Raw genomic sequence first — 22,047 nt, 5'->3', positions numbered from 1 at the left:
TTTAGTTTTTTCCTGCTCCCTAAGTGGAGACTTAGCACTTTGAAATCCTGAGGATGAGAGCATTAGCCCTCTGTGATGATGAAAGTGTTTAGTTAAGATTGATTTTAATTCTGTGTCGGAAGCAGCTGGTGATAAACCGAAGGCATATGCCTAACATACAAGATCAGCAGGTCAGAAGGGGAAAGAAACTTAGGCTGTCGCGACTTTTTACTACCAGTGTGAACAACCAGCATTTTTATTGCATTTGAGAATGCTATCATGTCAGTAATGAGTACTGACTACACAACATTTTTTTTTTATTGTCTGTATCCACAGACACGGAATGATGGAATTACAGTTGATGTCAAGGAATGAGTTTCTTTTATGCCTTATCAAAACAAAACGAAACAGAAAAAATTCTTGTTACTGGCAGCACAAATCCACGAAGCACCGTGCTCACAGTCCGGACTGTACCATCTTCATCAAGGCTTCTGGGTAGCAGAGATCGTGGGAACTACACTGGGCCCATTAAATGCCTTTAGCAACGTTAAGTCTCATTCTCAGGATAAAAAAGCGAAACCGACATTCAAAACCATCCAAAATATCAAGAGGGGATACCATGAACCAACAGGTACCCAAAAGATTCAAAATTCTTATGAGCATGCTGTTCTTCGTACCCTTGGAAACGGAGCTCAGCTGGAATGTAGAAAGGAGAGGAAATATTTTTTTTAACTTTTTTTTTTCATGATAAAATAGCTAGTGATTTCCATCAATCAGATTTGGGGTGAAGAATCCAAGGTATTCTTTACTGGGTCTGATGGGATGCTGGAAATCGAGGCAGAGCTGTCCGAAGGTGGGGAGGCTGGCGGTCACTCTTCCACATACAGAAGCCTTGATGCTTCATTTCACTGCTGGTTCACTGCAGGCAGTGTCACTCTCTTACAAGGACAGACTCTAGGGACAAGGAGGATGGATTCTCATTCCTGACAGTGCATTTGCCTGATACAAGGGACTAACTCCCTCATGTATGCTTTTCTTTGAAAAAAAAAAAAAAAAAAAAGTAACAAATTGTCTTTACATCTTGGCACCTTTGTAAAGTTTTCTTTTTTTTTTTTTTATACAAAAAGTTCAATAGCTTTGACAACTCCCCATTATTAATCACTACTTCACTGATAAACTTTGAAAGTGTGACCCTGGCATTTCATCATGCAAAATATTTACTGCAGCAGGAGAAAACATTTTTTAAAACAGCATTTTTTTTTCTCTTTTCAAATGTATGAACTGGTTTAAGATAGCCAGGAAGGCAGTGGTAGGATAAACACAAGGGATAGGAATGTATCAAAAAACAGATTAACACACATACCCGCGCACACACATACACACACACACACAAATCTGTACAAAATGCTCTGATCAATGAGAACAGAAAAAAAAAAATCTGTCAACTATGTTACAATTTAAAAGCCAAAAAAAAAAAAAAAAAAAAGGTTAGGGAACTTCTCCCTCCCACATGTCAGGAAATGTCATCCAATATTCTTAAAGCAAGGATAACTAAATAAAATACATGTGCAGCATATTCTGCAATCCCATTACATACAGTAGTTTTTTTCCAAAGCTATTTTTTTTTTTTTAGTATCGTTAATATAAAGCAGTTGCACAAAAAGCAAAGGTGTTTTGACAAACAGGTGTATGCATTTATTCCTTTTTAGGAACAATATCTAAAAAAAGAACCGCCCTCCGCCCTCCCCCAAAAAAGACAAAGATTCACACAGACACATTGGAATATATGTACAACATAATAAACCCCATCCTAAAGAAGCGACTGGAACACCCCCCCAGGGATACAGAATCAGAATTGTAAAAATCATAGTGAAGTTTGCTTGCTGTAAAGCCTGAGAATTTTTTTTTTCAGTTGGTTCTTCTGCAGGGCTGTGATACCTGCAAAGATATGTAAAATCTAATTTTTCTTTTTTTTTTCTTTTTGCTACAGTCTTTAGACTAAGCATGCAAGACATACGACTAAGTGCAACTGAGTGAAATGTATTTTTTTTAAATTTTCATCATTCCCTAAAGGTTTGAACTGAGGTATGCGTACTAACAGTTTCTCATGCTGTTATCTTTACTCATGTCTAGCTACACATGCTGAGAATGAACTAATCTACCAGATTTTTATCCTCTTTTGAATACCAAACTAACCAGCAACCACTCAGTTTAGAAGCACAGGGCCCCCTTCCCATGACCCTGTCTGGCTACTGCCTGCACATCATGAAGCTGCCTGGAAAAGTTTAAAAAAAAAAAAAAAGTCTCGAGTGACCACAGACTGCCCTTTATACAGAAAGCAGAGTGAAGCTTCAAAAGAAACTTGCAAAGAAGTTTTTGTACCAAGCTTATGAGTGGACGGGAGTGTTACTTTTTTTTTTTTTTTTTAATGAAAAATGCTGACCAAAGCCTAATCAGGAAAAAAAAAAAAAAAAAAAAAGGGAAACATTATTAAAAACCAAACAAAAAACTGGAAGATCAATGCCAAGGCAAAGCAAAATTGATGCAGTGATCCTAGCATGGTTCTTAAAACCAAAGTGACATATGATCTCTCTGGAAAACAAAATATATACTCTAGAAATGCTACTATGTGTTTGAGTTGCATTGTAGAAGCTTTTCTGTTTTCTTTCCACTTTATCTCGACTGTCTCCTTTACTGGTTACTCCCTAATTTTCAGTGGCATTCATTCAGGTTTCTGAGACGGGACTCCCTTCCTTCCTTCGCTCCTGTAACACCTTCAGCAGCCCCGTAACCTCGCTCTATGAGTTTTGGTCTCTGTTGAGGTACAGAACAAGAAAAGAAAAAAAAAATAACAAAAGTAACAACTTTGGTTCCATTACCTACTTGGTCTGCTAAATTTATTCTATGACGAAGGAGCAGTTCTCTTTCTCAGGTTAGCAATAGCCTAGAACTCATCAATTGCCTCTAAATTCTTTCGCCTCCTTTGATCAACAATAAGAGGATATTTGGCTTCATCAGATAAAGCATAAAACAGAGAACATAATTTACCTTTGTGTAATATCTTTGGTAATTTTAGAAAAAAAAATAAAAAGGTACAAAGAATATAAATTAAGCTCCGAAAGGCTCTCAAAACTAAAAACAAAAGCTACGGTCCTAGATAAATAAATGAGTGACAGGAAAGTGGGTGCAGAGTGGAAGCGTTGAGGGGTCCTAAGGACTGAGGTTGTACTGACCAGTGACTGTCATGTTCTGTGCGTCATGTATGTTTCTCCAAACGCCCAGGGGCACCACATGCGGGCCCCCCGCACCCCCTCGATATCTTCTACCGTTAGTTTTGGATACTGGCTTGGTGTGATAATATTGCATAACAAACTGAACTGCAGTACCGAATTTGCACGTTTGAAATGAACACTTTAGCATTAGCTGAACTGAGTCCTCATTAACTTCCATAACAAATTCAATCTGAAATCTAATTTGCATTCAAACAGATTAATGCCACCAAGCAGGTCTGGACTGATGTTTAAATTCAGCGCCGCCGCCACGACTTTCAGCGGAGTTGCTCCTGGAAAGCCAGCTTTTTGGCCATTTTGCGAACAAAGCAACCCATGCTGGTTTGCTAGCATCAGTGACCCTGTGGCCCATGGCAATGTGGTCACCCAAGGGAGAGCCTTCCAACAACCACACGGTCGCTCTGGAGGAGATCTTGGGGGGGACATGCTGCCTAGCTTTCCTTGTGCTGGGAAAATGCTGTGGCACTGATTAACCACGGTGGTCGCTGCAAGAAAGAAAACACCAAAAACCAAAAAACCAAAAACCCCACCAAAACCAAATCTGAAACAGCCCCCTTCCCACCTCCAATACGGCTTCGTGGAATGAATCTGCATTGTTCCTGGGGTGTCTCTATTATGTTTTTTTTTTTTTTTTTTTCTGTCATTCATTCTCTTTCTGGCAGGACTTCACGTCTGTGTGAGAGGACCTTCATGTGTAGAGTGCAGCATTTGGGACCTTTTTGAAAAAAGACCAAAACGGAATGTTTTTTGACTTTGGAGAAAACGTGGTGATGTCTGAAGGGAAACTGGAATGAGTGACAGGAAACTACGAACGAGAAATGACATTCAGCTCTTGTATAATAAAAACACCTATTAACATTCATCACAAGGTACAGAAAACTTGAAGCCTCCGTGAGGCCGTGGGCCCAAATGGAGGCCTGAGGTCAGAACTTAAAATGGTAATAGTAGAAGCGGGGGGTGGGGGGGGAAAAAGCAATACATTAAAAAGTTTGGGATATGACTTTTTAACCCCCTCCCCCCAATACACACACAAAGGCCTTCCCCATCCCAACTGGAAGCAAAACAAAAACAAAACGAACAAAAAAAAAAAAAAAAAAAAAAAGGAGTAAAGGCAGTGATAATCAACATGCAGTACTGTGCAAATAGGTCGTCCATTGGAATCCTTAAATTCTGGGCAGAGGCTTGGTCTGCAGCTCGGGTGCACATGCTCAGTTGGGTGTCCTCGTGTCCAACGCTGGCAGGACTGCAGTTCAAAGTCTGCTGCTAGAAGTGAATCAGTTTAGCAAATTTACAACACTGATGTTGACTGTTAAGAGAGGAAAATCCCAAGTACCAAACAAGTCCATCCAATGCACAGAGTACAAATTCCTTTTTTCAACAAAAAGTAGAAAAATCAAAAATACTCCCAAATGGGATTCTTGATGGCACTAAGAGTTAACACGTTTCAGAGTTGTCAAAATGGAGTGAAAATCCTCCCGACTGTACAACAAATGGAGAACAATTTCACTGCTAACTTTTGACGTGTTGTGTTTTGTTTTTGTTTTCCCAATCTTCGTTCTTGGGGTTGGCCCGCCCAGAGACGTTCATTCCATGTCCTCGTTTACTGGTTCGTCTTCGTAATCTCTGTCGTGGTCAAAATCTGGACTGTGGTTGGCTGTTGTCACTAAGGATAGAGGCCCTTCAGCTTCCTCTGGATCGAGGGGCTCTTCTTTGACATGCACAGGATGCCTGGAAGAAATGAAAACAGGTTCGTTCACTTGAGGGCGCCTCCCAATCCCCAAGCAGGTTGGGGGCTTTGGGCAGCAAAAGCCACAGTCTAGGACTGTACGGTCAACGCCACGGGCACTAGCCACATGTGGCTAGCTCAGTGAAAACCCATTAAAACTTAATACAATGTAAATTTGAGTTTCTCAGTTGCACTGGCCACGGGGGGGGGGGGGGGGGGGGGTGCTGGCGGCTACCACACTGGGCAGCCCAGAGATAAAAATTTCCACCATGGCAGAAGGTTCCTTGAGGGCAGTGCCGCTCTAGAATGATCCCTGGCCAGAAGCCGCCTCTCTTCCCTTGGGTGTGTCTCACACTTTAACCGGCACTCAAGTCACACTCAAAGTCACGTTGGGCTCTTGTTACAGTGCAGCGTGTGACTCAGCAGGCCTGGGGTGGGGCCCGAGCCTCTGCATCCCTAGCAAGCTCCCAGCCAAGGCTGCTGGTCCGAGGAGGACCACACTTTGAGTGCCAGATAACAGGCCCCGTAGTGGCATCCTGGGTAGAAGAATACAGATCTTCAAATAATTATGTGGAATGAGAATCGGTGATACAATGGTGGTTTGTGGGGACCACTGAGTGCGGGAGGCTGGGCTAATCATGGCTTGCTGTGTGTTCTGCTTTGCTAGTTAACATGCAGAACCTGTGAAAGAACTCTCCAGAGACCGACCCCAAGCGAGGTTCTATCATTAATCAACTTCAAGCAAACACAGCAAAGAGACACCATGATACATGCTTGAAACTCCAAATTAATGCATATTTTTACAAACTGTCAATAAGGCAAGAAAAGCCCTGCCAGGAAACACAAACGGCAAGGAAAGGCTCGCCCAACACAACAATATGATAAGAAAGCAGAGCCCCAATCAGAATAATAACGCTGTCAGCTGTAAACAAGGCAAAACAAGAGGCCCGGCTGGTAGCGGCCACCAGGACTCCGCAGCCTGTGACGAGATCTGCCAACTTTCTCATTATGGACCAGCACACGGTTCACCCGAAGGGGACTGCGGGGGATCACACGAAACCACTCCGATAACAATTGAGAAATGTTGTTCGTAAATCATATTTACAACCGATCCTTTGCAAATACAAATTACTTTCTGTTGCAAGCCTTTTGATATGTAAAAGAACCATTCAAGTTAAAATGGTCCCATCGCTGGGACAGGCTGCAGAAGGGAGGATTTTTTAATTGACATTATCAAGTGTTAGTAATAAGAGGTGGTACTGGGGATGGCTGATTTCCTAAATAATTGATGTATGCAAACCCCAAAGGCCACTTGAACCATTTAAAAACAAACAGGAGTGCTTTGGACTGCTCTTGACGAAGTGAACCTTCAGGAAAGCAAGTGACTCTAAAATTAGCACAGCCTCGAGAGTGTCTGGGGGTAGACGTCAGGATAAGTAGCTTTTAAAAAATTGTGCCCATCTTCCTAAAAACTAGTTGCAAAATGAAATGTTATCACAGTTGTAGTCGACTGCATTTTGCTGGTGGTGCTCCATCCTTTTTTCAGCTTTTTCATGGTCCTGCTTAGGTGTGTTTCTACAGGAAGACCCAGGACTGGCCATGTAATTTGCAGAGCCCCAGTGAAAAGTGAAGACGTGCTTCAAAAATTAGAATTTCAATATGGAAATGGCAGAGCACTGAAACTTCTAACTACGCCTCTGGAGCCAGCCCTGGTAGGATCACCTATATTCTTTAGGGAAGAATTAAGTGTACTGATGATTACTCCTTTAAAAAAAAAAATAACCCATAAACCCAAATTAAGGTAGGTTTTATTGTTTCTGCCTATCCTCTCCCAGGTGGCGTCATGTTTTTACGTATTGTATCCATAACAAATATGATGACTTTGCCAGCTTTTTCAGTTGTTGAATAAAATATTTTAAAAAAAATTATTCATAAGAGACACAGAGAGAGAGAGGCAGAGACATAGGCGGAGGGAGAAGCAGGCTCCCTGCAGGGGCCCGATGTGGGACTCGATCCTGAGACCTGGGACCCTGGGATCAGGACCTGAGCCGAAGGCAGATGCTCAACTGCTGAGCCACCCAGGCGTCCCTCAGTTGTAATTTTTATGAGTATATGAGATGCCTTGTGTGGACATGTCAGTCTTTTACTACTGGACATTCTGTGATTGTCTTTTATAACACATAGCAACCCCCCCTCCCTCCATCTTTTGCTCTTTGAATAATACAGCAACCACTTTTATCCATTAATCTTCCCATTTCTGTTGATTTACCTCCTCAGGATAAATTTCTAAGAATGAAATTCTGGGAGCAAAGGCCAAAAACATCTTTATGGTTCTTAAGATTTATTACAGTATTAATTTCCAAAGGGGCTATATCAATTTAGACTCAACCTCATCAGCCCCAAGCATTACTTTTGAAAAAAAAAAAAAATCTGTTGCTTAGCAGGTATAAGGTAAGCTCCAGTTACCTTAGATTGTGCTTCTTGGATTACTGACAGCAGTGAACACTTCTTCATGTCTGAATTTCAAATTTTTACTATTGAGCAGTGCTACTTCATAAATTACCCTCCCCTTCTCTGCTGATCACATTTGGCTAGAAATGTATCTATGTGTTACTTAGCCCGGTATTGAAGTTCAAATGTACTTTCCCTGATCAACATTTTTTCTCCTTTCACTTCTTTAAACAATCAGATTTATTAATCATTTCAGGTTTATAAACCTGAATTTGAGGACACGAGACAATACACAGCTATCTGGATGGTAGGGGCTGGGAGGATGGAGAAGAAATCAAACATTCTCAATTAAGTTCTCGCTTTATAATTTTCCACTCTGACAAATGTTTTGCTTGGCACAAACCAAACCAAACCAGATACAATGTTCATGTTAGGGAATATTTTGTTTGCCCTTGAAAGTTGCGGCTAAACTTGAGTAAGATTATTTACCAACCCCAAGACACAGGTTAGGGCTCTATCACCCACGCTGGCTCACCCCAGTGCCTAATGTGGAGTGGGTTCCCAACCAATGCTAACTGACGAGATCTGTGTGACAACCTGACAACACAACTGAGTTAGACATTAAGGCTCCTTAAAACTCCAGAGAAATGAAATCCAGCTTCACAACATTTCTTGATACCAGCAGATCCCCCTGAGTGTGGCAAATGCAGTCACACAGGCATGCGGTGCTTCAGAGAATAAAAGAGAATGGATTTCCAAGCAAGATACATTGCAGGTAAGATGCAAACTACTTAAGATACGAGGTTTCACATACATTCATGTGTCTCCTAGAAATGGGAACCGCACCATGCACCATCTTGCACATCACCCCCTGCCCCACCTCCCCACCCCAACTCCTCCTTCCCAAATCGTTCCCGATGAACAACTGTGCAAAACCACACATTTCCCTCCTCATATCTGAGTAATTCCTTTGTTTAGCCACTCTTGGGAACACGAGAGTTTTTAACTAAAGCTGACTGGTGTTTAGAGGCATTGTGTTCTGAGGGTGTGTGCACAGCATGGAGTACTGTGCTTTGTAGCTCTGTTAGCTCCTATCAGGATAAAAGTATAATGCCCCAAAGCCATAATTATGTGACTACTGTCTAGCGTTTCAGAGAGAAACAAAATGTTGTAGTGTTGGAGCCGCACAGAAAGGGTACGAGTGAGGGGCTCAGTTTCAACACTAGATGATAGTAGCTGGGCCGCCAGACTAACAAGGTCCTGTGAGCCGTGCCATAAAGTTTACGGCTTGATTTATTCCGATTAGACTAGAACAGTTAAGAAACAATTTGCATCATAGCAGGGTAATGCATATTGCACAAGAAGGAAAACTGTGTCATTACGGAATTCGCTTAATGGAAATACGGGGTCAAAAAGAGTCACAGTCTGTGACACTGAGAGCCGGCATAGGGACTGTGCTGTTGACATAATTATATTTAACAAACAGTGTGAAGCGGGGAGATGTGAACAACAGTGTGCGTTCTGACATCTTTACGTAGGGTTCCCTTAACAAAACAAAACACAACCGAAACCTTCATTTCGTTCAGAATTATGCTGCCTGTGAAACGTGGTTTCTGGTAACACTGGGGTTAAATCAGAGTTGTTGAACAAATTAACTTTGTGGCAGCTTTATCTTGAACAGCAAAATTCGCAGCGTTCTAAACTGTTGCCTGAGGTTTTTATCCAAATATCTTTCTCTTTTCAGTAATCCTTTGCCCTAAATAGTAAGAACAGACATCAAGTGACCCTTGGAGTTCATATAGATGATGAGAAATAGTCTCTCTTCCACTCAGTAACTTCAGAAATATTTGTTTTAATGAGCATTTCTTCAAGTAGCTTATATACCAATTTATATTTGCTCTGAACTTCCTTAATATCTGAGTAAACACTCCTGTCATGACAATGATTTAAAAATGAACACGAGTGTGACTACAGTAAAGTCAGAAACACCAGGCTGCTTTAGAAAAGATAATATACGGCAGTGTCAGTGTGAAAGATAAACACATTCTTAAAATGTTGTGTAGTAAATGCTACGAGATTGTTCACATAAATTAAAAACAATTATTTCCTTCTTTAAGGATCCTTTTCAAAGCACTTTGGGTATGGAATTCAAACGCTAAATAATCAAATTTCAGATTTCCATGTACCCACCAATTACCCTGGCAGACAGCATTTTTCTTTTTCCTTGTCATTTGATGCCAATGTATTCTGGTCTTCATTGCTATGGGTCATATTTTCCATTCTTATCACTCAAATTATCTTCAAATAGGATGTTGGTCAAGTAATTCAGAAGGAGGGTACAGACCAGTGGCCTATTCTAGGGGGCACCAGTATTTCAAACACTGGACTAGTGTGTTCCTTTAAAGTGGGCAATGGTGGAGGAGAGACTGTCATCCTATAGTATCTCCTGCAAATCTAATCATTTGGGACAATGTGGCTTCTTTTCTCTTCTAAACATTCCCTGGCAGAGAGGGAGTTGTCCCAGTCCTGGCTCTTCCCTGCCACCCCCCGATCCCCACCCCAAAGGCATCAGGGCCTCTCCCTTGGTTGGCCTGGTCCTTGTGCCATTCACATTCAGCAGGAACACCCATCGCCCATCACTTCATTCAGTTATATGGTGCTCATTATACTGCCGTCTGCTGCTATAATGCTCCTATTAATTTTCCTTTTGATATTTTAAGAGCAATCTATAAATCATGCCGCCTTTCATTTGTGCCATCATTAACGCTTGGCCATAACGCTTCAGCCTTGTGTTTGCGGTTCAGCCTATCACCCGACCAAGTAAACAAGCATTCTTTCTCCCCCTGCTAGGTTTGGTGTGCCCACCAAGTTGAGCAAACTGACAGAGACGCATACCGATTTTAGGAGGAAAAGGTAATGTGGCTTAAATAATGGCCCGAGATGCCAAGCAGAGGGGAAAAAAAGCAAATGAGTCACCCATTTTATTGCTGTGTGCACTTGTAGGGCTGCATGGAGCTGAGTGCTTTTATGGGAAAGTTAGTAAATGGTCCTTTTATGTGCTAACCGAGCTAACCCTTTCCAGAAGCACAAACTTTCACCAAGACACTAGGAAAGCAGAGATTATAGAAAAGGTATCAAGAGCAGCCAGGGAAGGGCTTGTGTGCACATCAAACCAAGAGACGGGGGCCGGAACGCGGAGACCTGCTGGGAGTACAGTACTCACACGGCTTGCATAGGGGATCTGCCCGGACTGCTGTCACTCTCATTGCTGTTGGTATGTTCCATTGCCCCGTTCAGCTCTTCCCGTATTGCGCTGGCTAAGTTGCCCAGAGTGGGATTTCCCATGGAAGCGGTAGTGTATAGAGGTATACTATTCTCAGCCATCGAAGCCTGTTAGCAACCAAGAGAAAATATATGAGGACACAGAGTAAGTAGAGACAGGGACAGCCGTTAATTATGGGTGTAGTCAATGATCTTCCGTTTAGGTTCATAGTAGGGCCAGCAAATAACAAGTTTCTAATAGGCAGAGAAGGGTTTTGCTTTAAAAAGGAAGCCTTGTGACACATGTCCCACGCTTGGTTTCCAAGAGCTAGCTGGGACCAAAGTGCTCGTGGGGAGGGAGGACTCAATTTAGCTCCGCTGGGGTAGAGTCATATGGTTTAGACAGGGCTATCTAAAATGAGCTGTCTGATGCCTTCTTTCGGGAGGAACTGAATATTTCCAGATCACAGGGAAATATAATGGAATTTTCATTTCTTTATCCACTTTGACGACTTCAGTATTGGATATTAAAGATTTGATCCAATTATTCTGGCCTCACAGCTCAAACTTATGAGAACTTCCATAAACATTTACCTCTTAGATCCTATAGAAAAGGAAGAGATTATAGAATTGGAGTCCATTTTTATCTCCTGCCATCGTTTCTGTTTTAATGATTTTTGAATCTGTTTAAGTGTAGTTTGTGTGGTGTTACCTACCCCACAGTTATCTCAATCTTTCAGGCTCAGACTGGTCACCTGGAATTTTAGGACTGAAGGAGAATATTATCTGTCACTCTATATGAGTGTCAGCCAAAAAGTGTTGAAATGGAGAAAATAAGAAATCCTGAAGTCTGTGGTGGGATACTGTTCACTTCCTATCCTCCGGTGTTTGAATAAAATGACCACCCAGTCTCAAATGCCAATAGTAGTTAAATACAACCCCAGGCTAAAGTATCCATTGGGGTAGTGATTATGACCCAGTAACTTTTGATTTTATTAAAGAGGGCAGATTTTCAAATACTGGCAGTGTAATTAGACGGAGATTTATCAAAACTGTCCTCTTACAGACTACAGTATACCGGGTTTTCCATCCTAATGAAGAGAAAGTGCAATCACAAGACAATTGGCCAGTCATACAAGAGTCCAAAGTATTCTAGAAATCCTGGCTCTAGAGAGAGAGTGCACGCCAAAAAATGCAGACGGAATGGGTGGCAAAGCTGGGCTGCAGGGAATGTGCCTATTATGACAACTGCAGCCTTGCTCACTGTACAAACTCCAAAGCCAGGAATGCCTTCTTAGATACAAGCCCCCGTGATGGGTCTTCACTTAACACGGTAATGGCGAATGGACGATTTCAAAGCCAGGCTCTCTGAGAGCCTACAGATTTCCCTTCCCTCCACTTCTGGATTTACATAACTGCCTGCTTTTAAAAAGTGGAAAAAAATTCCTGTTTTTATTTCCAAATGTGGTGAACTCATTTTGATGAACAGCAAATCTGAACATTCCTCGCTCTCCTACAGTTTGTTAAATAATTTGCATCAAGTACTTTTTTTCAACAGATCTCTTGTAATTGCAATAAAGCATTTTTTTCTTTTTTTGGCAGAGCAAAAAGCAAGAACGGTTGCCAGATTATTTTTTTTTAATTTTTCAATTTTTTTTTTTCCCCCAAACTGCAGCTGGACAAGCATCTTAACTGCCTTCATTTGAGACAACTTACTGGTCATGCTTCTCCCAGTCATGGAAGTTCTACTCCCACATTCACATTTCACTATGACACAGAATGTGGCCAAAGTGAGGCCATCTCTACGGTCAAAAATGGAGAGGGAAAGACTAAACTGAAATGTTTGTAAGAATGTTCTTTGGGATAAGCTGGTCACTTTACGGACAGAGCAACCTTCTTAAGATAGGCGAAGGTTGTTGAAACATGGGTTAAGGCCCAAGAGCGACGGTGGTGAAAGGCATCCAAAAAGGCAAGCACTTCTACCGATCCCTCACTTGGGAGACAGACAAGAAAGATATAGGTGAAGAAAACCAGCCTGGTCTCTTTAAGAAAATGACTAAGTGGGAGGACAGAGGGCACAGAGGCTCTTGTACCTTCTTTGTTGAGTAAGTGATCAAAGCAACCCACCCAAGGTTAGAAACATTCTCACCAACTGCTTATGCTTTCCTAGTTGATGTGCTGAAACTGCTCCTATGTAGAGGATTTTAATACTGGACGTAATGATATCAATAAATGGTCCTGTGTATAGTACGTGGTTTCCTATCAGACTGGCACCTCTGCCCCCTGCCCGCCAAAAAAATTAAGGTGCTCCAGTAATGGTGCAGAAGTCCATAAGTACCGCTGCTCCTGGAACATGAACCATACTAAGATCCTTGGGGGAAAGGCAGGCTATAAATAAGAAGCTTTACGGTTACCCTTAGTTACTTCACTTTTTCAGAGCATAATGCAATCTGTCTCACGTCCAATGTTTTATTTCTGTAGTGGATTCTGCTGTCCTATTTTATATATTGTATATCATGCATTATGTTGCTCTAGTAATCTTTTTAAGATGTTGTTCCACTATTATTTTTACTTGTCTTGAAAAATGGAAATGGGCAATAATGGGACGGAAAGCCTGCTGGTAGAGCCCTGATTTAATTTGCACAGCAGAAAGTTGTTACAGGAGACGGTCTACTGCCCGTGGATCCAAACTCCTCGACAAGACGAAAAAGATCCGTTCTTCGAATCATGAATTTCTATCCATTTATTCACCTCACCTCATTATGCACATAAAGTGTTCTTGGAAAACTACAGGATCGTTTTGGGCTACCCCTGGAAATGAGAAAGGGTAGGGAGGATGCCAAAAACAAATGTTTTCGAGATGAAACACGAACGGTTCCTGTCATGATAAGGCATACTAATTTAAATTAGTCACATAGTTAAGAGAATCCAGAGGATCGCTGCTTTTCTTCTTTCCTTTCCGCCTCGTGAATGTAAAATGTGCTTGTAATCTTAATACTCTTCTAGATAGAGCAGCCTTTAAATTCACACTTCACAAGACTCCAGGGAAAATAAGTTACTAATGAATGGTATTTACAGTGGCGGCATCTAAGCGTGCTCTCATTTGCTTTTCTAAAGTTACTGTGTAAACTACAAGTAATTAACAGAAACTCAGAAAGTAGTTCCTCCTAATAAAGTTGGTTCAGGCTAAAAATAAATAAATATAATTACTGCACAGCTAGGTTCAGTGAATTTGCCTCTGCACGGAAACATCCTCTTTTGTTGGGAGCCGTGAGGCTGTGCTGAGTGATCTGGGAAACTGATTACGTAGGATGCACGTTAGTGCTCAATAAATATTTGTTCTAGGAGTAGTGAGAACCAGGGGCCTATCCTGATCTCTTCACCCACTCTATTCCCGTAACATCAAGAATCTCAACCATTTCTCGTTCTCTTCCCTTACCCTGTAAGGAGCCTTTCTAGGACTCTCTTGTTTCTCTGTAAATGTATCTGTTTGTGTGTTAGGGCCCTGTGGAGGGCACAAGGCTGTGTAATAGCTAAGTATGCATCCATTTTGGGGGGATAAAGCCCTCAGCAAGAACTCATGCTGTTAAGCTCTGTGATGGCCTCGGATTATGTATGTCTCATCTACCTACAGATTATGTCTTTTTCAAGGTAGCAAGAGTCCCCTGGTCTGTCTTCTAGAACAACCTATGTAGGGTCAAACTCAAACTGGACCACTGAAAAATGTGATCAAGAAAAGGCTCTCGGCTGCCTTGGTGACTTGCATCTGGGTGGTATTGTCTTCATCCCCTGGTGATGCTGATTATGTAACGAGTGCTGGGTTTGTAGGGAGGAAACAAACATTCTGTGTGATTATGTCATCTTGAGCAATGTGCTGGAAACCTAAAGAGTGTTCTTAAACACCTCTCTGGTTTAAACAAAAACAGTTTACTTTTAACTAAGCGAACCAAACCTGGAGCTCTTCCCCCCCCCACCTCAACACCTCCCCCACCCCCCCTCAATGGACTGAAGATGCTAAAGCCGACTTTAGAAGAAGAAATAAAAAGCTCTGCTTTCTCTTTAAACCCGTGAACAATGGAAGGTCATGTGATACAGTGGCCTATCATCCAGCACATTAATAGCTGTGCTAGAGTAATTACACTTGTGGTATTTTTGCCTCAAGTGAAATTCTGAAATAAGAGGATGGAAATTATGATACTGCTGATAAATATTAATAAGTGAACTTTTAATTTTTTTGCCACAATATTCAAAATGCTAAGCATCCCGCTAATGCTGAAGCAGCCTGATGTGTTTGCCTCCAGGGAGTACGATGCTTTGTGCACTTAAGAAAAAAGTTTAACGGAATTAAAATTTAATATCTAATTAGAGCGAGGCTAATATATTTTGCAATGAGTGGGGGAGACATGTGCCTCTGCTGCATATTCGGGACAACCATTAATCTTACCTGTAAAGCTGCGTTGAGGGGTGTGCAGTAGGCGTGGCTGCTCTGCATGTTTTTAATAAGGGAAGGGTTACTGCGTAAGAAAAAAGATAAAAACTCAAAGTTAAACCCAATCATCCCCTGAGTTCCTAGCTAAGTTTTATCTTAAGCTTGCGGGTATCCCTTCCAAATCAGAGATTTCCCCCATTAACAAAACCAAAGAAAAGTTAGGTTTGCTCCCCACCCCCTGGCTTTATGGGGCTATACCTTTGGGCGGGACTTTGCTCTTCAAGGCAACTGGGTGTAAAATTCTAGCTTCAGTTAGACCAGCCCTGGGGACTCCTCCCTCCACTGATACAATTTTTTTTTTCCCCACAAAATCTTGATCTCTCTGCAAATTTTTTATAGCTGCCATGAGTCCAACAGGAAGGCAGAAGCTTGGGTGGGGGTGTGGGCACTGGGTTGGGAGAAGTCAGTCAGTGGTGCTGGCATCCGGGGCTCCTGGGAGTTAGAAGGAGACTCATCTCCATGATCTTAACTCCAGAATGACCGTCGGAGCAAAGGTAGGACGGCTCTTAAAGATCTCCCCTCTGTGGCACATGTATTGCCAAAGAAGATGGGGAGAAGGGTGTGGCAGGGAAGGGTTGTTCCTAAGTAAGGCAGGAGGTTGGGTTGAAATCTTTCTGGCACAGCCAAACCTGGGAGGGTGTAAGAATACTAGATGCTGCGTCCATTAAGTGATCAAAGGCGGACAAGATACTGTTTGAAAAGAATCTCTGGGAAGGAGAGGCTTCCAGTAGGAAGTCACCCAGACTGATCACTGGACTTTAAGGGAAGCGTATGTGCTATCACTGATTTCTCCGTAATCATTCATTTCACTTCACTTATAGGACTGTCACTGAATGGGCAAATGACAAGAAACTGACCCCGTGAAAATACACGTTTTAACTCTCGAGTACTTGGAGGAATTAACTTTCACGCCAAGGTATGTACTCTTAAAGGGTCCCCGTAAGCTGCTGGATCGAGATACAACCAATATGTGCATCAAAGACGTCAAAAAAGCATTATTCAAGGCACTGGTGTTCCAAAGAGAAACAAGAGAAATACATGTACGAATCACACAATTTAGTTCCATTGCAGAAAGCCGTGGCACTGCTACTGGGTGAAATGCAAAACTACATGGGATGAGTCAACCATGCAAAGCCAAAGCAACAGCAGAAAAAACAAAACAAAAGCAAGTAAAGGCTCTTACTGTGTGACAAGCTCGTCAAAGTTTTCACCGGGGCAGTATTTGCGAGGACGGCCTCGTTGAATATGGCGGCCACGTTTAAACTCTTCATCATCAACTGTCCAAAAGGACCCAAACTCATCCTCTACTCTGATAAAGCACTTATGCAGTGAGAGGTTGGTGCGAATGGCACCCTGGGATAGGAGCAGCAGCAAAGGAGATGGAGTGGCAACAAAAGGAGACGGGGTTGGGGGGGGCAGAACAGACATCCAATACAGGGAACAGGAAAAAGAAAATAAAATGCAATAAGCATAAGCAAAATGGTTTGTGAGGGTTAATATGCATTGCCACCTAAAGCTACTAGCGTGGGATGCAACAAAGACCGGCAAGCAGGGCAGGGGGACTGGTGGGGATACAAAACAGGAGGGATGAAATGCTTTTTTGCTTCCCTTAACTGAGACAACGTGACACCGGTTCGTTGGTCTAACACCGTCTAGCAGCCAAAAGCCTCTACTTGACGCTTGTTAGCACAATCCGAGCTGGGCTAAGAAGTTCAAACATGGTGGACGTACCCACTGATCTTTTGTGGCCTTCGTTTTTGGAATTCTACTTCATCCACTGTCCATACTGCCCCTTTAACGTTTTCTACTCGCACAAAACACTTGTGAAGACTAAGATTATGACGCACTGCATTCTGCAGCAAGTATAAAAGAGAGAACATTTACATTTTCTATAAGGAAAGACTCCAAAAACAGCAGTACATTCAGCCTCACAGTCCACATTTGTAAAACCATCCCCAAGAGCTGTAGCTGCACCACCCCCGTGGAGGACCTTCTTGTGGTCAAGGATGCCTCTTCCAAACATAAAAATAAAAAACCCCGAAATTATCGATGAATTTAAACTCTGGCATTGACGTCTAGTCTCTGGTAGGAGCCAACCAGAAGAAATAGTTAAGATGCATAGAAGCCCCAAAATAGGGTTCACAGTAAAAATCTGAAAATGTTGTTAATATGACTTCAAAATAAACATGGAAAGCATAAAACCGTCCCCTGTAAGCCCACTTATCTCCCATAAAAAAGGGTATTTAAAAAAAAAATCATGCAAGATGATAATATTGTTAACTACATTTTGCTCTTGTTCTTTTTTTTGTTCTTCAAAGTTTTGGCTTTAATACCTTCTATGGATTTTGTCAGATTTATCTAAATTGGATTTTACCATTGAGAGCATCACCTCCTACAGCTGGCAGCATGAGGGAGTGAAAGGATCCCCAGGGCATCAGTATCCATCATCAAGCTATGTCTTACCTTCCCGAATAGATACAAACCTTGGCCCTTATGATGAGCAATTGCCTTAATTAACAGAAAATGCCAAAGAAAACACTTGAGTAGAACTCTCAATGGCAAAAAGATGATACTCCTACAAGCTGATGGTTCCTGAAGACACATATTTCTATTTCTACCCCTACCCTCTCCGTGTTTCTTATGGTTAAATGTCATTTCCAAGAGCATTCTTAAACTGAGCTCCTTGATGGCTAGAGCCCACCAAAAACTAGGATCTCAACTCAAAGGTAAAGGGCTTTTAACATCTCATTTTTCCTCAAGTTTCAGAAGAATCCCCAACCCCCTACTGGGGCCAGAAACAAGCATGGCTTCCATACATTAGCCTCCTTGGTTGAGCTTACTGATCTAAACTCCAAATTAGACATAAAGACATTACAAAAAGACCTATGCCCTTTACTCAAAACTTTCTTCTTAGAGAGAGTAAGGAGGGTGACCAGTGTGGCCTGAGAAGTGGATGCATAAATCCCACCTCCCATGCCACAGAGGATCTCCTCCACTCCATTCCAATGATGCTGCCATTGCTCAAATGTGTGGCACTCCACCCCTTGTGCTACCTGCAGTATTTCCTCTCTCAAGATACTGAGCACTGTTTTGACTTTCAGATAATCACCACTGGTGACACTGAGGCGTTAGACGAGATAGTGATGATTGTTCTTTCACGATATGGAATATTGAGAAGATAATGAGACATATTTTATTACATAGCTAAGTTATCAACTACTCGCAAGGAGAATCCATGGAAGAGATTCTCAGAATTTCTGAGCAACATCAGCATCATTGGGGTAGATTGAAAACATCCAGGTGACCATGAAAGGACATCCCTGATTCAAGTGGCCTGGAGGGCTTGCATAAAAACAAAAGAAAAATCTCTGAAAATGTTTGTCATGTTGTATTTATACTTGGAAGGACAATTTCTTTACATATAGATCGTAGGCTGCTCTCTGAATAAGCATTTTCTTTTTTATGCTGTACCAATGCATAGTATAGGGATGTGAAAGGTCTCCTCTTACCTCCCTAGAACAATACTAAGGAGGTTAAAATAAACCCAAACTTTCTTTAAAAAAAAAAAAAAATCCAGACAGATCCTACACATGTATAGACGACATAATGGGGAAAGAAAGCAACATTTCCCCTCAACCTTATCATTGTCTAATATTTTAAAAAATCATCAAAATATTTAGAACTGTATCTAAAAAAACATGTCTGTTTGAAGGATTGCTATAGATCTGTCTGAAGCATACAGCCATGTAAGTAAAGACAGAAACTCAAACTTAAGTTTTGTTTTCCCAGACTGTACATCTAAGCAAAAGTACTCACAAATCCAAAATTGCCCAAAAACATAAACCCTTCTCAATCATAACTTAAACTGGGCATTTCATCTTTTGTTTAAGATTACAATACAAATAAGGACACGTAGAGAAAATTATATGTATTTATGAGTCATTTGGTACTTGATCTAGGATTGTTTATATTGATGGCACTTTTTCCTGCAGTTTGCAGAAATGAAAAAGTTAAAGCTGTACATCTGAGCTTAAATATCATATTCGCAGTTAGTAATTATTTTTAAATTTGATCATTTGCTATTTATAAAAGGCAATTTGAAAAAAATGTCTGTTTCCTGCTTATAGTTCCTACATTTTGAAAAGCATGCACAGCTAAAGATACTTTGCATTTTATCTCCTGAGGGAGGCTGAGGAAAAGCGGGTAAGGTTCTGAACATAGGTTCCCTTCAGCACCCATGTGTCTTAATGGAAATAAAAAGGATACTTCGAGCCATAATAGATATTCATGCCTGGGTAAGGTTGATAAATTAATTCTATGCTTATATTCATTTTCTTTTAAAATGCTAATTTATCAAGAACGTAACGGAGGAAATGTGTTTTCTACTTTTGTTTTTCTCTTATCTAAAATTTAAGAAGTAGCAAATTTCCTTTGCATCCTATCAAAAATCCCTATCATATTTATAATAATGACATGTAAAAATATCCTAACATATTGGCATTTTACGTGTTGCGGAATTTGGGGATTATAAGAATTGTAGGTAGTAAAACAAAACAAAAATGTCAGATTGGACCCGGCCCTCTTTTATAGCAAGAATATTTAAAGCAAGAAATTAAAAGCGGCAAAATCCAAAAATCTGTGAGGGCTTCATTTAAGAATCTGCGAACCCACTGCTGAACTGGAAATGAGGTATAGTCATGTGACCCTCAAGCCTTGTGGTGGCATCCCATATGGAGCTGAGGGATTTGTTTTGTTTTATAGCAAATGGTGTTACAGTGAAGTTAGATAATTTTCTTTTCCAGAGTATCTATGAATCTCTGACAGACAGTGCAACATAAAAAACCAAAAACAAAAACCCAAAATAAAACCAAAAACTTAATAATATATTGTGCTTTCCTGTGCTAACTCCCAAATACAGGGCTAGTCCTGAGACCACACAACTTCCTTTACTAATTATGGTAAGGAGGTTTTTTATTTATTTATTTTTTTAATCCAACTAATGAAAGTTATGTCCAGTTTGTCTGATTATTTCTCCAGTTAAAAAAAGTTAGCCATGCATCTCAGCAAATACTGGTGGTGGCTAACAACCGATAAGCATGAGGTCTGTGTAAATAAGAGGATAACTTTCATATTGGGATGACAGTATCATGCGTTCCTTTTCCCTACGTATTTTAACTGGACAGAAATGATTTCACTGGCTGGTCTATCCAAAATCTGATGTCAATGTAATGGGAGTCTTCTATCCCAGCATTTTAACCCCAATAGTACTATTTTCTTAATAAAATACTCCCATAAATTTGACTCCTTGAGTGTATAGAAACAACACACATTGAACTTACAATACCTCCATTTTATCAACAACAAACTCTTAAATGGCAAGACCCAAGCTTTAAACAGGCCTGTGAGAAAGCTTACCTTCCACGTGGCAGCATTGCGTCGAAAGTAAGCAAACATTCGTGTGAACCAGTTATAGATTTCATTTAGTGTTAGCTGCTTTTCTGGAGATTCGAGAATGGCCTATAGAAGCAAAAGTAACAAAAGAAGATAATTTATGACCAAATCAGCAGAATTGTCATTATAGTTTCTTGAAAGTATAAAATAAGCATGATTCAGAGCTAGAGCCCAAGAAAGGTTTCACGAAATGATCTAAGATTAATGGTTGTATTTAACAGTTCAATAGCAAAATTCAAAATGGAATTATCTAATTGTTTTGAGTTTTTATTTCTGTTTCCGTACAGAAATATTAATTTATTAGTCATTCATAAAGCAGAATCAAAGAGAAATGCAAAACATTTCACTAGCTGATTAAAGCTCAGTAATTATTTAGAGCTCAGATTAATTCTAGGGATCAGAGATTACTGTAGCTTGTGATAATTGACTTGCCATCTTTAAACAGGCTCATTTTCACTGTTGTGTGAAATGAATTTCCTAATAATCACATCGTATTGTAATACTTAATCAAAAGCAATTATGTTATATATTGCAGTTTTAAAAAACCTTATAGAAAAGGTTTTAGCATGCTTGCATACTAAACGGTTTTAAATCTACTTCATCAATATATCCATGTACACGTATACCTTTTGATATAATTTCACATACTGTGTTATTTACTTACCTGCCTAATTAAAGATGCATATGTAAATGGTGGTCTAACTTCTGCGTTCTTATAAAATTCTTGGTTCTGCGCAATATCTGCTAAATAAGAATCATTGTCCTATTAATTATCATTTTTAAAAAGAGGCTGGTCTACAAGAATTGCCTATTACAGTTCTGCATAAGGCAAAAATGGGAGTATCTACCTGAAGAAATGGGCACGTTGTATTTGTCTGAGTACCGCCTGCGGATGGGTCCCACCGTATGCATGCTGGTGGTGGTGATGACGGAGGGGCCTTGGGTGACGGGAGTGATGGGGGCGGTTGGGGTCGTTGGAGTATGAGGTAAGCTCTGTGGAGAAGCCTCAGATGCAGACTTGGAGAGTGTGACACTTGATACCAGATTCAGCTGTGAGGAAAAGAAGAATTCTTAGAAGAGCTTCAGAAAAACAGTGAGTAAGCAGGCATCTGAAATCCAGCAGGAATAATGCAGGGGACACCCGGCTAGTTTTACTTCTGTAAGTAGATGCTTATAATTGACTGAAATAGGAGATGAGTTCTCATGTAAAAACAGTTTACATAGTAGTTAGTTCAAAATCTCTCTGGCCATGTTCTCCTGACCTGTTGGGGACACAGGAGTCTTCCAAAGACAGTGGAAAATGAGTGGAGAATGCAGAAAGGGGTGACCTGGCGCAGTGAAGCTTGACAAGATTTGGATCAAAACATTTCTTGAGTCATGACTTCAAACCCTCCTGGGCT

The 22,047-nt window shown here is 40.9% G+C and overlaps 1 protein-coding gene and 1 long non-coding RNA gene across 13 annotated transcripts in view; one reads left to right on the top strand and one right to left on the bottom strand.

Annotated features, from left to right (window-relative positions):
• Window positions 1-204: 204 nt before the first annotated feature.
• The window catches only part of FOXP1 (forkhead box P1), a 584,602-nt gene continuing 562,759 nt past the window's right edge, over window positions 205-22,047 (bottom strand). For 8 of the 12 annotated variants that reach the window (XM_038565860.1, XM_038565861.1, XM_038565862.1 and 5 more), the window contains 7 exons: window positions 21,496-21,697; window positions 21,312-21,391; window positions 20,612-20,713; window positions 16,928-17,049; window positions 15,152-15,221; window positions 10,670-10,836; window positions 4,853-4,997 (listed from right to left, as the gene is read on the bottom strand). In XM_038565860.1, the coding sequence (XP_038421788.1) occupies window positions 4,853-4,997; window positions 10,670-10,836; window positions 15,152-15,221; window positions 16,928-17,049; window positions 20,612-20,713; window positions 21,312-21,391; window positions 21,496-21,697 (888 nt within the window). Of the gene's footprint in view, window positions 4,998-10,669; window positions 10,837-15,151; window positions 15,222-16,379; window positions 16,550-16,927; window positions 17,050-20,611; window positions 20,714-21,311; window positions 21,392-21,495; window positions 21,698-22,047 lie in introns of all 12 variants that reach the window. The other 4 variants (XM_038565867.1, XM_038565864.1, XM_038565870.1 and 1 more) reach the window with 3 other exon arrangements.
• LOC119864658 lies at window positions 7,947-12,931 on the top strand. The gene is made up of 3 exons (XR_005374764.1): window positions 7,947-8,221; window positions 10,297-10,359; window positions 12,383-12,931. It is a non-coding gene; the product is annotated as an uncharacterized LOC119864658 (long non-coding RNA).

The sequence above is a fragment of the Canis lupus genome, chromosome 20, assembly GCF_011100685.1.
Source record: "Canis lupus familiaris isolate Mischka breed German Shepherd chromosome 20, alternate assembly UU_Cfam_GSD_1.0, whole genome shotgun sequence".
NCBI classification, from domain to species: Eukaryota; Metazoa; Chordata; class Mammalia; order Carnivora; family Canidae; genus Canis; species Canis lupus.
The sequence above is the reverse complement of the archived record's forward strand: the minus strand, read 5'-3'. Positions and strand labels throughout refer to the sequence as shown.